This window comes from Musa acuminata, chromosome BXJ1-3 (genome assembly GCF_036884655.1).
Source record: "Musa acuminata AAA Group cultivar baxijiao chromosome BXJ1-3, Cavendish_Baxijiao_AAA, whole genome shotgun sequence".
NCBI lineage: Eukaryota > Viridiplantae > Streptophyta > Magnoliopsida > Zingiberales > Musaceae > Musa > Musa acuminata.
Window position 1 is genome coordinate 5,352,903 of NC_088329.1, and position 15,345 is coordinate 5,368,247.

Sequence of the window (15,345 nt, forward strand, 5' to 3'; positions counted from 1 at the left end):
CGTTGTATGGCATCGTTCCTTGCATTCCGGGACGGTGACTGCATGAAGGTACCACCCCGCCCCTCGAGGATCAGCCACCGCACCAAACCCGTATACAGCTGATCCTCGCACAATAGTATGAAAAGCTCATGACCAGCATCTAGTCAGAGGGAGAAATAAAAAGAGAGAACCAAGCACTAACTTAATCGTCGAGAGGCAAGTCGGGAATCACCCGACGAGGGCCTTGTATGCAGGAGCGTGGACATCCCCGGAAGCGCGACCACCCCGATCAAGAGACGCTCTCCTGAAGATGACGCCAACATCCATACCGAGAGACGCCTTCCTCAGACGGACGTGGCATCCCGACCCGCGGGTGTAATCAACCTCGACAACCCGTTCGACCGATCGTAGACTTCCGATATCAACCCGTGGACCTGACCGTGCTGACTCACCGGCCACGGTGGTCATCACCATCGTCTGACAAGTTTGTGTTAGAATAATCAAGATTGAAATCTAAATGATCGTAAATTGAAACTATGACATTCAAACCTTTCTGTTTTTTTTACTATCTATATTACCATCATAATTCAACAAGGTTAGGATTAGGATTCTCTTTTTATTCGCCAATAACTTTTAGAATCTATTAAATATCTAATAGTATGCATTGTGAACAGTTGTGGTGAAGCAACCGTGAAATGGTGCGAAGGGTAGGTTTGCCACGTTCCAGTTAGAAGGGCAGGTGAAGTGATTAGGTGACGTGCACTGGTAGTACGATCGAGAGAGCAAGAAAGACTTGTGAGTCTGCAATAAAATCATAACCTTAAACGTAATGAAATTGTATAGGTAGCCTTAGCATTTAGGCTAATAGGCCACCGATCAACGTGGTTAGCTACTAATCCTGTAGTTATAGGGGTTCTTATTATTCCTTGTACCTAATGAAAAGATAGCTGCGTATTATGGGTTGACACATGCAGTACCGCCAAGGCTCGCAGGATTCAGATTCCTCACATGTGAACAGAATCACCAACTCGGCTTATAAACCGTGGCTGCGCACGGATGGGAATATGTTCTGCAGCCTTAATCCGAAGAAATAGTCTGCCAAAAGATTCTACTTCTTAGGATTCGGAATGGGAAGGAAGCCTTGCTGCGCTAAAGAGACGGATCTCAAGAGAGGTGCTTGGACTGCAGAGGAGGACGGGATTTTGGAAGCTTACATCAAGACCCACGGGGAAGGAAGATGGAGAAGCCTCCCCAAGAAAGCAGGTGCAGACGAAAACCTGACTCTCTCTGTGGAGCTGCTCAGATGCAGGCTTGCTGTTGTACGTACAGCTGAGCACGGCAGCTGTCTAATTCTGTCTTTTGGTTGAAGGACTCAAGAGGTGCGGGAAGAGCTGCCGTCTTCGTTGGCTGAACTACCTGAGGCCTGATATCAAGCGAGGGAACATTTCTCTGGAGGAAGAGGACCTCATCATCCGACTCCACAGGCTCATAGGAAACAGGTACTCTCCTGCTGTGAGTACTTCTCTCATCGAAAAGAGTTCTGAATCTTCTCCGCAGGTGGTCGCTGATTGCCGGGCGGTTGCCCGGTCGAACAGACAACGAGATCAAGAATTACTGGAATACTTACTTGAGGAAGAAAGTGCAGAACCAGCACGAGCCCGCCGTGGTGCTCTCCAGTCTGCACCACTTCGTGCAGGTAAGTAGAGAGGGAGACTTGGTTGCTGTCTCCGAGGCCGAGAAGGCACCGGAGTCGGTGCCCGGTGAGTCCTTCTCGATTCTTACGGAAGGGAACTGGTGGGACTTGTTGATGAGCTCCGACGCGGGCGAAGCCGCCTCCGCCGTGCAGGTTCCACACCTCAATTTGGTTTCGCTGTGTGGAGACGACTCGCGTTGCGATCTCTACGCCGCAAACGAGGGGATGCTCGAGGACTGGATGTGTGATCCAGCTCAAACCAGTTTGGATCGGGAACTCGAATCACTGGCCAGATTTCTCCACTGCGACGACTGATCCATACATAGGCAGTAGATGGCGTCAGCTTGCTTATCATCTCCTTCCTCTCGTACATGAATAATCTTCGCATCATTAGAATGTCGCTGCAACTTCACTGTATCTATCAGCTCACGAACAATAAACGAAATAGACATGAGTTGCTGTTAAGTGGGCATTGTTTTGTTGGTATCCCTTTCTCTGCTTGTCAATATGATGTCAACAGCTGCGCTGCATCATCAACAATGAATGGTAGAGGATTGTAGTTCTACAAGTTCGGATCAGCTAAAAGGACCCCTAAATAATCGTCGTAGCTTCCAAGTTGGGTACAAGACTCATTCATGCACATTAAGATTCACATGATCCAGAGACAAAAATAAGCATGCTCATGGTACCCATCAGAGTGGACCTGTCAACTGAGATAAGGTTGTCAAGTTCGATCCGTGAAAGAAATATCGTACATACATATATATTTAATGAATAGGAATTTTATTCGACAAGAGACATCACATTCTGAAATATAGGATCTAAAATATAGGAGAAAGAGTCCAGACTATGAACAGTCCCAAACCATTCACTGAGTTCTTAGGCCATAAAGTTTCACATAGAAGATCCTCATTTGAGACTCTACTTGTCAATATGAGTTATCAGTATTGGGCTATAGCTTTCATCTCTCCATTTCCTCCTTTCCGTCCTTTGAGGAGATACTGATCTCCCATATCAATTCCAATATCATCTGATACAAAAGATTACTCTTTAACTTGTACAACTAAAACATTAATCTGGTGTTGATGTACCATATCCTTTTATGAAAGGTTGAGGGTTTGAGATCTCATCCGATATTCTTAGTTCGAATCCCATAAAAATTCAAGAAAATTATTTACATAAGCAATTAGAAACACATGACTAATATGTCATCAACCAGACAGCCAGCCACAAAAGTTATCTCCAATTGGTACTCCTACTTTTTGGGATTTACAAAAATCCAAACACCAAACCTATATGGGCAAGCTTGTCCTGTACTTCTAAATGAGAGTGATCATCCACGTCTAAAGGTTTCTCGAAGTTAGCGGCTAAAATGTATGGCTTCAGTATATTGGTTCTTAGAAAGGTCTATAATTTTAGTCGAACAATGGTTGTAGTGATGTATCACACTCATTTATTGTTCGATTGTATATTTTATATATATTAAATATTCAGGATGACATATAAGATCTATTTTTATAGAGAAAATCTCATCCGACATATTTTTATTTTAAGATATTTATTAGTTTAGCTAGTAAGGGAAATTTTATAAACTTTTAGATGTCTTAAGATATAATTAAAGGCATCGATGAAACGAACTTATTAGGGTGAATTTTTGAAAAAAGATTTTTTATTAGGATTTTTTTTAAAAAAAAAGTGCTTTTCATTTTCAGAATTTTCTAACGGCATTTTTTTTATCTAATACCTAAAATATTCCTGATTTGATAGGATCCATCCAATGAAACTAGTTATAATGTTTTTATACTATGTTACAGTATTTTCAACAATACAAAAAAAAAAACTATAATATAAGACAAAGACACTATAACACAATGTTTTTATAAAAAAATTGTAATATTTATAGCATTTTTATATTATGTTATAGCGCTTTCAATAATACTAAGAAAACACTACAACATATAACATAGTGTTTTTAAAATATAGTAGTACCAGGAAAATAATATAATATATTGTCATTTTTTTTACTATATCGTAATATTTTTAGTATTATTGAGAACATACTTCTAAGAAATTGTAATATTTTTAGTCTCAAGATGTGTAAGATATTAGGTAAGAAAGAGGAGATAGTTCTGAAAATAAAAATAATTTTCAAAAAATAAAAATAAAAAAGAAGGATATTTTCACAAATGTTTATTGAGCTCAAAATGACATTGAGATGACCACAGTAATAGTACTTGAGACATGATTGAGAAAAGAAACATCGATCCCTGCGTTTGGTGAATGCTGCGGAGGAATGTGGAAGAGAATGATTGGATGCGTACAGGACCACGAGAAAGAAAATAAAAAGTTGCTACAACACTGACACCCGATGATGTCCCTCACGCGGCCAGACAGATAGATAGATCTGAATGGGACGACGGCTGATGCACGGAGGTGGTCTTCTTCCTTTCCGAGCTCCGTCCTCAATGGCACTTCACCCGTTCGTTTTATCGAGAATTTTAGATGGACCATGAATCTCACATCATATTGGATGTCTATTTAATCCCAAGGCTCAAATGTGTTTGAATCAAATTCGAGATATATATTTTTTAATTCTTTTAAATTAGATGGACCATGAATCTCACATCATCATCATGTGATCGCCATGATGTTATTTTTCGGATAATATAACGATCGATTTAACTTTACGAAGATTGATACATAGGATTCGACTTCATTATATTATGTTCATTGTGTTCGATGCTTCGTGATCGCATTTAGTATTGAAGGAAACATAATCGTTTTCGACATTTAATTATAGCATCGAAAACGATGATCTCAGATTATATAATAAAAATATATTTTTTTTTATTTCAAAGTTCTCCTAGTGTATTTGCTCTCAGATAGACTTGATATTTAGTCTGATCATTTGAATCAAAACTAACTTAAGTGTCAAAGGAGTTTTAACAAAAATGTCTTGATAAAAAAACTTTATAGATTCAATTAGGAGATATCTTTGTTTGCATGATACTACTTCACTTGTAGATAAATACAATATAAGACTTTAGTCGACTTTGAACCAATATCTCAATCAGACATTAAAAATCTAATTTGACACATAGATACTATAATTAGAAGATTTAAAATAATTAGTATTAATAGTATGGGTAAAGATAAGAAGAGACATAAAAAAAAATTTATTAGAAACTATAAATAAATATTTAAATACTCCTAATTCATATATCCAACTCCAAATAATAGAAAGATTGTGGCCTCCATGTTGCTTCTCCACTCGATGAACAAGCGAACGGAATAGAGACCACGGTCACATGCGCATAGAAAAGACGTCAAAGTTGTCACTTTCTTTACTAATTTATTTTTTCTTTTTCTTTTTTTTTTCCAAAAGGTAACTTTTGTAAATTTCACCTTTTCTTTACTAAATTAGTACCTTGTGGTAATGATTTGCATGAATTATGGACCACATCGAGTACAAGGAGGTAATTAACATAATTATAATTTCTTCAAGTTGGCAAGGAAAAGAAAATCATGTAGAATATGGAGCAAATATATTGACATGAGTACGAAGATAATGTTCGAGAGAATCAATAATAAAAAATAATAAGATCGAGATTTACATGTTCTTCATGTTCTTGTAGAAAAACTCAAATCCTTCACTATATGAGAATAGTAAGATACAAATAATATGACTCTCTTTGGACAATCTAGGATAATTCTTTTTTCTAAACCTTTATATAAGTAAAATATTTATAGAATAATTAGATCCCAATTTTATCATTAAAATTTTAATTAGTTCTCCAAATAATTTGGTTCCTACCAAAGAATCCGCCAACACCGGCATGCATGTAGTAACGTCGATGGTCTCATATATCTCCGTGCACAGTGTTTTGAAAAGAAGAGTAACCGATGAGCTTAAGGTAATGCTCGAAAACAAATGGGTGATTCTTCTACATACTCTCAGGACAGTGTAAAATTACTCACTATGGTCCAAAACATGTCATCTCTCTGATGTGATTGCTGCTTCTGTTCTTGTTCGTGCCTCACGGCGTTTTAATCCTAACAACATGTGGAGTCTTTTGGAGTTTATTCATATTATTTATGTACATGTAGCTTTGTCTTCTTACGTAATCCTACAAGGAAGAATCTTTTCCTCGGAATATGTGTATAGGAAGAGACAAATTAATTGGCATTAAAGAATACAAATGGGGTATAATTCACTGGCTTGGCTATGAGATGGATGTGACAAAAACTTCTGCGGGTCATGTGTTGTTGTTGTTTGTTGTTATGTTCTGTGTGTTTCTTCTCAAGTTTCTTCTGTGTCCCTTAGATCAGTGCTCCCATCACGTATATGTTCTCTTGTTTTCTTGTAAATTTAAAATGATCGAAAAGGTTTTGATGCTTGACGTGGGCATTTCCATGGTAGTAAAAGGTTGATTGTCTTTTGTCTGCGTTCAAGTTGCCCTCGTTCAAGCTATCCACCCAATCTATGTTCTTTGACAGCGAAAGGTAAGAGAAAAGATTTTTTACTAAGACAAGCATAATCACTGTGCTATCAATGATTATCTAAGGTATTCGATATAATATTCATGATTTATTGATTTGTTCATACCTTAATAATGTAAGGAATTTGTAGTAGGCTTGATGACTTCATTTTAATTGAATTTTTTGATTGTTTATAACTTTTATCCAACTCGCATGTTGTAGAGAGATAAAATTATGTAAAATGAAGCTTTTAGCTAACAACTAATTGAGATTTATGAAAGTGGAGATTTGGTATGAAACGCCGAGTACCTAATGGGTATCGTACGAATACTTATGCATAGTGATTTTATACATGGTAGGTTATCTTAAACCTTTTCTTTTATTAAATGATCATTTAGAACTTATAAAATCTATATTTATATTTTGTAATGCATATAGAGTATTTGCTTAGATGTTTATTTATGTGATCCTTGAATTTATGCTTCAATAGTAGTTTGATTCGTTTCCACTAAGTCATTTCTTTTCCTTGATAAATAACAAAAGGTTAAAGGGAGATTTACTCTTCGTAGATAAATATCACAAGGGTATCAGATGATTTTTACAAAATCAATTAAATTTGTGATAGTTGGTAGTAAAGTGAATAAGTGTACTAATATAGGAAACCTAGCAAGATTTCACAGAGACAATCCACGTGTATAATCGATTGAGGAAAATAGACATAGAGATAGGGGGAATGAAATTGTTTAGAAAATGACATTTAAAATTGACATTTGGAGAAATAATCAACCGCTTACATGAGAGGCACTATGAAAACAAGTAAATTAGGAATAACACATATACACATAAAGATTGGATGGTTGAATTTGAGGTTTTACTTAATATCATCAATCTATATTAATGGTTCTCAATACAAGTGATAGCGCTTAGTAAATAAGAAGACCATGCAAGTAGATGAATGATTCATCGATAACTAAAAGATTATACAAAGGCTCCTACAGGTGAGAGAATTGACAATTAATAGAATTATTCATCATGTTAAGGTTTTGTATACTAATGACAAACCATCTGTGGCTATACCAAAGTAATCAAGACTCAAACGTCGTGGATTATGAAAACTTTTTCTTTTGTATAATATATGAAGAGAAGAGTTGATCCAATCAAACAAGTTTCCTAAGGATAAATCTTAAATTTTTGATAAGTTAATTCATGTGTTAGCCACCATCATCTCAATGCAGATCGAATCAGACTCAAGCAACTTGGGTTAGACTTAATAAACAACTTGAGCTGTATGAAGGAAATAAAATCTTCATACAAATAAAACATGGAGCAGAAGCATCCTTCATGGCACTTGGATGGAAGTCAAAAACAAAAACGTTTGGAGAGGCAAGAGAGAAACTACGTTATTCCTAAGTTTCCTTATTCAGATGGGGCAAGACTCATTCCACTGTAATAATTAATAAAGGGACTAAGGTGAAAGACTTAACTTACAACATGAGACATGATCTATTGGACGATAGACCAATAACTTCAACTTCATTGTTGCAAGTTAAGTCGAGTCTTTTACGCATTGAGTCTTAACCCACCAAACTCAGGAAAATGAGGAACAACATAATTTTAGACAGTCACACCAATTCTCAACGAAACTCTGAGCTAGTGATGTCGTTCAACGATGGACCGACCTAGAGATGTCGTTCATCCCTGAATGGCTCGATGTTATGGGGATTGATAGGATGGATGTTGGTTGATTGCCGCATGAGCGAACCCAATCAAAAGTGATGAAAACCACAGAAAACAAGACTATAATTTAAGTTTCTACCATCCCACTAGACAACAACACATGGTAAGTCGAGTTGAGCTGAGCTATTGGGAGCTCTGTTTTGATGATCAAGAATATGGAAGAAGGGTTATAGACTCCATGGTACCATAAAGTGGGACTTTTATATTTACCGAATCTGCATCAGATGAAAACTTTGTACAGACAAAGCAGAATACCAAAAAGGTGTATCTCCCAAATACGTACCAGCAAGTCCTACGAGACTTAAATCGTACTAGGGTAGGATCGAAAACAATCATTTGTTGGTGTCATCACACTTCAGTCACCTGGGGGCATACTCGATGAAATGAATAACCATACGGTGGCCACTACGCTGATATGGATATACACATGGCACTGATGTATTGTTTAGAGAGAATTAACTGAATCATATAAAATTAATCTTGTAACAATACCTAAAAAAATGATCGAGTAATATCTGAAGGACAAATAGTATTCAAACTATTAAAAAAATCAAGACTTTTATAGTATAAATAAACCTAGTTCTATCACAATGCTGAGTGGTAACACTTGATTTCTGATAAACAGAAATGGCATGGACAGGCCATCCCAACAAAAATGAAAAAAGGACCATCACTTCGTCTTATAACTCTGCCACAGCCATGAGAATATTTTACAAGGCATACACAACTGAATAGCATTTCACATCTTCATTTGAATTCAGCTAAAACCTCAGCCCAAGTGCTTGTTATAGTGACAAAATATTCACATTGCTGCTGCTGGGCTCTCTTCCCATCGCTGTGGTTATCAAAGCTGTCTGATGGTGCTTCTTTCTGGTGCACAACAATGCACTTGCCTGAAGCAACTTAAAGTGGATGGCATGTCTCTATGTACAAAATATTTTTATCGTCAACAACTAAGCCTCAGTTGTTCTTCAACTAAGGTAGTGGCACCTTGGAGGGCTGAAATAGGGCCTGCACAGATGGAAGCTGCTGAAGGGATTGTGGAAGTTCAACATCTGTAGGGTCCATAGCAGGAATGGCCTTTGATATATCTTCCGTTGAGAATGGAATGCTGCATCAAGGAAAACAGAGATCGTGACAATGTTAAACTGATGGGTATATCTATTCAATAGAGCCTATATATATGAGCACTCGAAAAACTTATATAAGAGAAAAGTAACTTGAGATTTCAGTCTAGTGGGCTAGTACAAAATGTAAACCTTTTGTTTTTCAAAGCGTCTGCACCAACACATTGTACATAAAGCAAACGGTAATTGTAGAAGTAAAGAAAGCATCTTCAATATTGATCAAGGATAACACGTTGTAAATAAAGCTGACAGTAATTGTACAAGTAAAGAACGCATCTCCAAGATTGATATAGGTACAGGTGGTGTCAGTCTCAAGTTATCTGAATGTAAGCTAGCCATGCAGGACATAAACTGTACTTCAGATAATCATCAAAATAAAATTTTAGTTTCCCAAGTTTCTCTTAACCTGGTTTATATGGTATCACCCAAGTAAAATATGGAGATCCCGCACAGTAGCTATTAATCATTTCACTAAACTTTAGAACTACTTATCAAAAACAAAAACCAAAAAATTGCAACCAAATTAGGAGAAAGAGCATTGGATCGAGATTACATTGTAGGACATAGGTAGAAGTAGAACCACGAGAATATATCATTTGGAAACAGAAAGAGAGAAGGTAGAAAGAGACAGAGGAGATAAAATGGCAAAAACCTGCATGGAGCATTAATCAAGTTGTGTCAAGTGTGACGGACGGGTCCAGATAAAAGGAACATCATTGGAAAAAGAAGAACATCAGAGTAGTTTTCATCTTTGGAGCATATTATATCCAACAAAAATGCTACCACTTCTTTAGCATACGAAGAAAAACATGCACAAAACATATGACCATTTTAAATGAGACGAGCCCAAAACCCTTGCTATGCCAGAAGAAAACAGTTGAACAAATAAAAGGATATTATCCACTAACAATATGTAAATTCAAATTTAGACTATATAAAGAGATCGGACACCATAAAGTTGACTAAAATATTAATTCACATAAAAAAGAGGTCATACCATTTGATTCATAATAATTTAATTTGTCATCATCCAATCTAAGACATTTTACTCTACAATGGTTTAAGGGATGCCAAAACAGCATTAACAACTCAAACTTTAGCTCATTGCGAACTTGAACTCCACTTGTTTGAAATTACATTAAGCAAAGGAATCAAATATCAGTGAGTAGTCACTTTTTCTCATTTTGCTTTTTGATATTGGGCCATAAGGGTTGGTATACGATCCAGTATATCAGGTTTCTACCAATCAGACTGATTACAAAAAATCGTTATTGGAACAAGATTTTAATCATGCATTGAGCTAGACCCAAACAGAATTTTAATGTTTGCCACATGAATCAGTTAATCTTTAGATAATACAAATAACATTATGCAATTTTCATCATCTAGATCATTACATGTAGGTGTAAAGAATATAATATGTCCTGTCGCTGGTCATTAATTTTACCTAGCAGTTGGAATTTTATTGTGAGCAGCAAAACTATACTCTGCTTCCCATTACATTTTATTGAGAGAAAGGCTTAGAGGTCATTGGCCAGTAGGAGCGGAACTAGAGTTCATTGGTGACAAGTGTTGGTGGACCAATGATAGGTGACATGACCTAAGAGGACATGGTAGAGGCAGGTGAGTGGTGGACTACAGCCATCCAACAGGATGAGAACAGGTGCTAGCCAGAAATTTCTAGCAAGCAATGGGTTTCAAAGAGTCTTAATTAGGCTAGATGTGGTTTTTACATACAAGAATTGGCATCTCAATGATGTCAGAAGGCAAAATTGGAGAGAGGTACAGGGAATTAGAGGATAAGGAGAAGCTGGTTGAGGGGGAGTACATGACATTGGCTTTGCAAATGATGAAGATTTTGGGGCGTTTTTTTGAAATCATTATTTCCTATCAACAATGCAATATAAAAAATCTTACCTTGTTTCCAAAGTTGTAAAGGGCATTATTCACAATCCATATATTTTCCCCTTAGCATGATGAATTTTGCATGATGAATTTTGCATGATGCTTTGTCAGTTTTGTAGCCTGAGATTTACATACTTTGTTCAAATCATTTGAGGTATTACTACAACCAGTGTTTGTAATTTCGGCTACTGAACCTGTGCTAGTCTAGGCTCAAACCTATATGGATTTGGGCTACACCAGCGTACCATGTACCCACACTCCAGTACTGCACTGAGTTTCAGAAATAACAGAGAAAAAGTTGGAAAATAAAATCCTGTTTTCGGGTTGAATCCTGTTACCAGGTGGTACAAAGTCACTACCAGATAGAACAAACCCATAAGGTACACTTTATACCGGGCTTGAAGTGCCAGGCTTACCCTGGTCTGCTGATAGGTTGTCGGTCCAGTAAATACCATCCATACCAAAAGTGTACCAGATGGTATTGCGAACTATGGCAATAACACAATTGAAAATTTTACAATACCATCATACAAAAAGAATAGGCAGATTCATCCAGTGCATTTAATGCATAAAGTTATCCTACAAAAACTTTGAGAACTGATATATATGCAGTTCCAAAACATGGTTCTGCCATAAAGACATAAACTAGGAAAAAGCAATTTTTTTTTAACTATGACAGATATTTCATGGATGAGGTAATGTGGTAATTAGATGCACACTCAATCAGCATTCTTCTCAAGATATCATGTTATGGATACTGCTATTCCATTTTGTTAATATTTGGAATATCACTAAAAAGTAATAACAGAACTCAACAAAATGAAAATAGTGAAAACACATGCTACAATAAAGCCACAATGTCAGTGGTCAGAACCTGAAGTTTTTTCTATGAATACACTACCAGGTCAGGCAGTTATTATTCATCAGTAATGCACAAGAATAAACAGATGACACGTGATAATCAAGGGTTTTGATAGTGACCAGAGGACAAAGGTGTTCATGAAGAAATGCTGGGAGGATAGAGGCAATACATGAGGTTTGATGATGGGAAGGAGTTTGAGAAGGAGATGAATATATGAAGACCATCAAGTTCATATGTGGGCTATACCACAGGTATTCAAATGGCGGAGAGTTCTCAAATTTGAAGTATATGGAATGTATTATAACAGTCCAACCACATACTGGTCTAATATACTTTTTAGCATTTTCTGTTGGTGTACTATGCTTTCTATCCTGGCATGTATCAATTGAACAAAATTCTAATACCGGTATTGATATTATTATATGAAAACATGTGGTAGGGAACTATAGTTGAAGAGACAATACAACCATCATGCTTAACTTAAATCATAAAATTTATGACAAGAACCCTTTATTTCTGGAGTAATATCTCATAAGGGCTTTTTCTTTTTTTTGTTCTTTGTAAGAAGCATACCATAGATCATCATCCAACAAAAATGAATTTGATACAAGATTCTGAGAGTCTCTGTTGACCATTTCTCTCATTGTTGCAACAACCTATAAGCCCACAAAATTTTAGTCCAATAAACAAAAATAAATCAAGTGAAAGAGATACTGAGTCAATATAACAGACCTCATTTGATACACTGTGTGTACTATATTTGTCATCCCAGTACATTGTGCATATACGATAAATTTGCCGTAAACTCAATGCCTGATCAAGGTCAGAAAAAGAACATAATCTAAATGACTGCCAATATGATCACAAAATATACTTTTCCTGGTAGATATTGATCAAGGTAGTAATAATTCCAGAAATTTAATATGAACATTTGATCATACCGGGCAAAGATCTTGCCTTATCTCTTCAAGAGTTTTTTTCCGCTTCTGATGTATAATCTATCATTTTTAATTGAGATTAGCAAAGAATTTAAAATGAAAGCTCCAATCAAGACCTCGAAACATGTTGACATTAGTTTACCAGGAATCCAACAGCTTGCCTGATGTAGTTTAGCTCATGCCAAGAAGTTCCTGCATACTGCAGAATACAGCATATTAAGTGGTGCTAGTTCAAAACCTAAGCACTCAAAAATATAAATTCACCTCCTCTGTAACATCTGCAATCCACTTTTCCAGCAAAGCAAGTCCAGACTTGACATATTCACCATTTGAGAATGTGCAACATTCACGGCGTAGTAAGAGACTAGCATTCACAAATAGAGAATAATATTGTTCATCTTAAGTCATGATATTAGTTAAAAATTGTGACTCCAAAGGAAAGAAACATTTACCTGTTAAAAAGCTGGATATTAATGAACGAGAAGAGCTGTGTAATCAGCTTACGTATAAAAAATGAAGGTACCTATGTGAGAATTGGAAAAAAAATATAATTCAAACTAAAGTTATAAAAAATAAATTAGACAATGAATAAGGAAATTGCATTTAGAAAGAAACGAGAAAAAATACAAAAGATGAAGGTTAGTGAACCCAAACATAAAATGAAGCCAATTGAAAGAATATGAATATAGATTGCTGCAGCAGAAGCCTCATCTATCTCTATTGTGCATAATTTCTTTCAAATAAGTTTCAGGTTTTGCTGAAACAAAATATAATTATTTTCAGGGAACTTCAAATGAAACAGAACAACACACTAGTCACATTGACACACCCTCAGATCGCCAGATGCTATCTAGCAACTCGAAGGAATAACAGAAGAGTTTATTCCAAATATAATAATCTGGGCCAAATTGACAATAGTTTTAATCCAATTGACTAAGCAAAATGAAGATCAAGACACAATGCCAAGACAACATCATACAAAATGTATTTCTGTCCATTTCAGTGAAAAGTACCACCCTACACTTGAATTATGTTGTTAACCAACATTTGGTAGGTAGCAACAAATACCAGCCCTTAAGTTGGGATTGTTTCAGCCCACCTATTGCACATAAAAAATATCAAAAGATTTATTGTTCTCTTATCCTGACATGCTTTCTTTCACAATCCTCATGTGCACACCTTTTTACATTAAACTGAATCAATTTTCCTCTAACAAAATCAAGCATATTTTCAACATAACATGCCAACAAAGAGAGAAGGCTTTCTGCAGCAGCATAATCCAAATCAAAATAAAAGAGTTAAATCAACATTCTAGAATATTAACTGTAAAATGAATAAACAATCATAAAAGAATTAACTAGCAAAAACTCACGAAGTTTTCACGTAACCGATCCATAAGTGCATCCAAGAATCTGACTATGCGGTCCCAGTGAGTATTCAACGGTGGTTGAGCAACACCACTAGGTGACTTTGATGTCCTTACGCTAGGTCCTCGAGTAGACTTTGGAGCCTTCAACAAATTATTTAAAAGAAACGAATAATATTCCTCATAAAAGATAATATTTACAGGTTAAGTCAACTTGATTATTATTTTACTTCTTTTATAAAGACAGGATAGTGCTAATATCATCAAGGAGTACCATGAACATCAGTGAGAATAATATCACAATGTATGGAAAACTTAACATATAACAACTATGTAACCAACACCCCACCTGAATGCAAAGATTGAGAAGTGGTAAAATCTCCTTCTTCAGGTTATCCCTCATCAATCCAAAAATCTTTTCCAAGCAGGCAGCCAATTGCTGCTTAAAAAGGATAGCTGGATACCGTGCATCCACATATGCCAGGTTATCATCTCCTCCAATAAGCTTTGAAGGTGATTTCAGACTCTGCAAGGGTATATAAATTTAAGACCTAAAGAACACAGGTTCAGTTATTTAAAAATCCACAATGCAAGTGTTAAAATCAAGTATACATGCATTGGAGGCTAATGGCAAGTGTTAAAGCCAAATCTCAAACATATATATTAGCCAATATGACAACTTATCCAAGTAGTCAAAGAAAGAAAAGAGACCATAAAAAAGTATTGGACCTTCAAAAAATCAAACTGAAATTAGCTTACAATGGACAAGCATTCTTTCTGAATTGGATCAGTATCTTGTTCTACAACAACTTCTGCACCAACTCTTAAGGACTCCTAGCTAAGCATGTTATAGAGCCTACATCGTTTGGCCATGTAAGATTCCAGACATGAAACTTCATTCATCAATATCCTAATTTATCTCTAAGCATGTTATAAAGCCTACATCTTCTAGCCATGTAAGATTCCAGACATGAAACTTCATTCATCAACATCCTAGGTTATCCCGTACCACCTCCCTGAAGCACAGAAAAAAATAAATCTTTCATTCAAGCAAAACCCACCCTCCCACTCTATCTAGGCAGCAGCCTGTACAGTCTAAATATATCAAACAACTATTCTTGGGTAGGTAGTGATTAGAAAAATCCAAATTGATAAAACCATTTTGGGCAAGCAGTGATTCAGCAGCCACATGGGCTTTCAAATCAGAAAAAAAAAGTCAACCAGTAGCCAGAAAAAAATTAGGTTGCTGTTGATAACTA

General features: G+C 36.1%; 2 protein-coding genes across 2 annotated transcripts in view; one reads left to right on the plus strand and one right to left on the minus strand.

Moving 5' to 3' along the window:
- The first annotated feature begins 960 nt into the window (after positions 1 to 960).
- LOC135636763 (transcription factor MYB1-like) lies at positions 961 to 2,137 on the plus strand. Its single transcript, XM_065148781.1, has 3 exons — positions 961 to 1,242; positions 1,349 to 1,478; positions 1,537 to 2,137. Exons 1-3 carry the CDS (start codon positions 1,107 to 1,109, stop codon positions 1,985 to 1,987), a joined length of 717 nt encoding a protein of 238 aa, XP_065004853.1. The 5' UTR covers positions 961 to 1,106; the 3' UTR covers positions 1,988 to 2,137.
- Positions 2,138 to 8,429: 6,292 nt separating this feature from the next.
- The window catches only part of LOC135618587 (protein OPAQUE1-like), a 41,315-nt gene continuing 34,399 nt past the window's right edge, over positions 8,430 to 15,345 (minus strand). Inside the window, exons 30-38 of the mRNA XM_065119587.1 lie at positions 14,436 to 14,612; positions 14,093 to 14,230; positions 13,173 to 13,243; positions 12,985 to 13,084; positions 12,863 to 12,919; positions 12,724 to 12,780; positions 12,515 to 12,595; positions 12,356 to 12,438; positions 8,430 to 8,999 (exon numbers count right to left, since the gene is read on the minus strand). Of these exons, the coding sequence (XP_064975659.1) occupies positions 8,864 to 8,999; positions 12,356 to 12,438; positions 12,515 to 12,595; positions 12,724 to 12,780; positions 12,863 to 12,919; positions 12,985 to 13,084; positions 13,173 to 13,243; positions 14,093 to 14,230; positions 14,436 to 14,612 (900 nt within the window). The 3' untranslated portion in view covers positions 8,430 to 8,863. The remainder of the gene's footprint in view (positions 9,000 to 12,355; positions 12,439 to 12,514; positions 12,596 to 12,723; positions 12,781 to 12,862; positions 12,920 to 12,984; positions 13,085 to 13,172; positions 13,244 to 14,092; positions 14,231 to 14,435; positions 14,613 to 15,345) is intronic.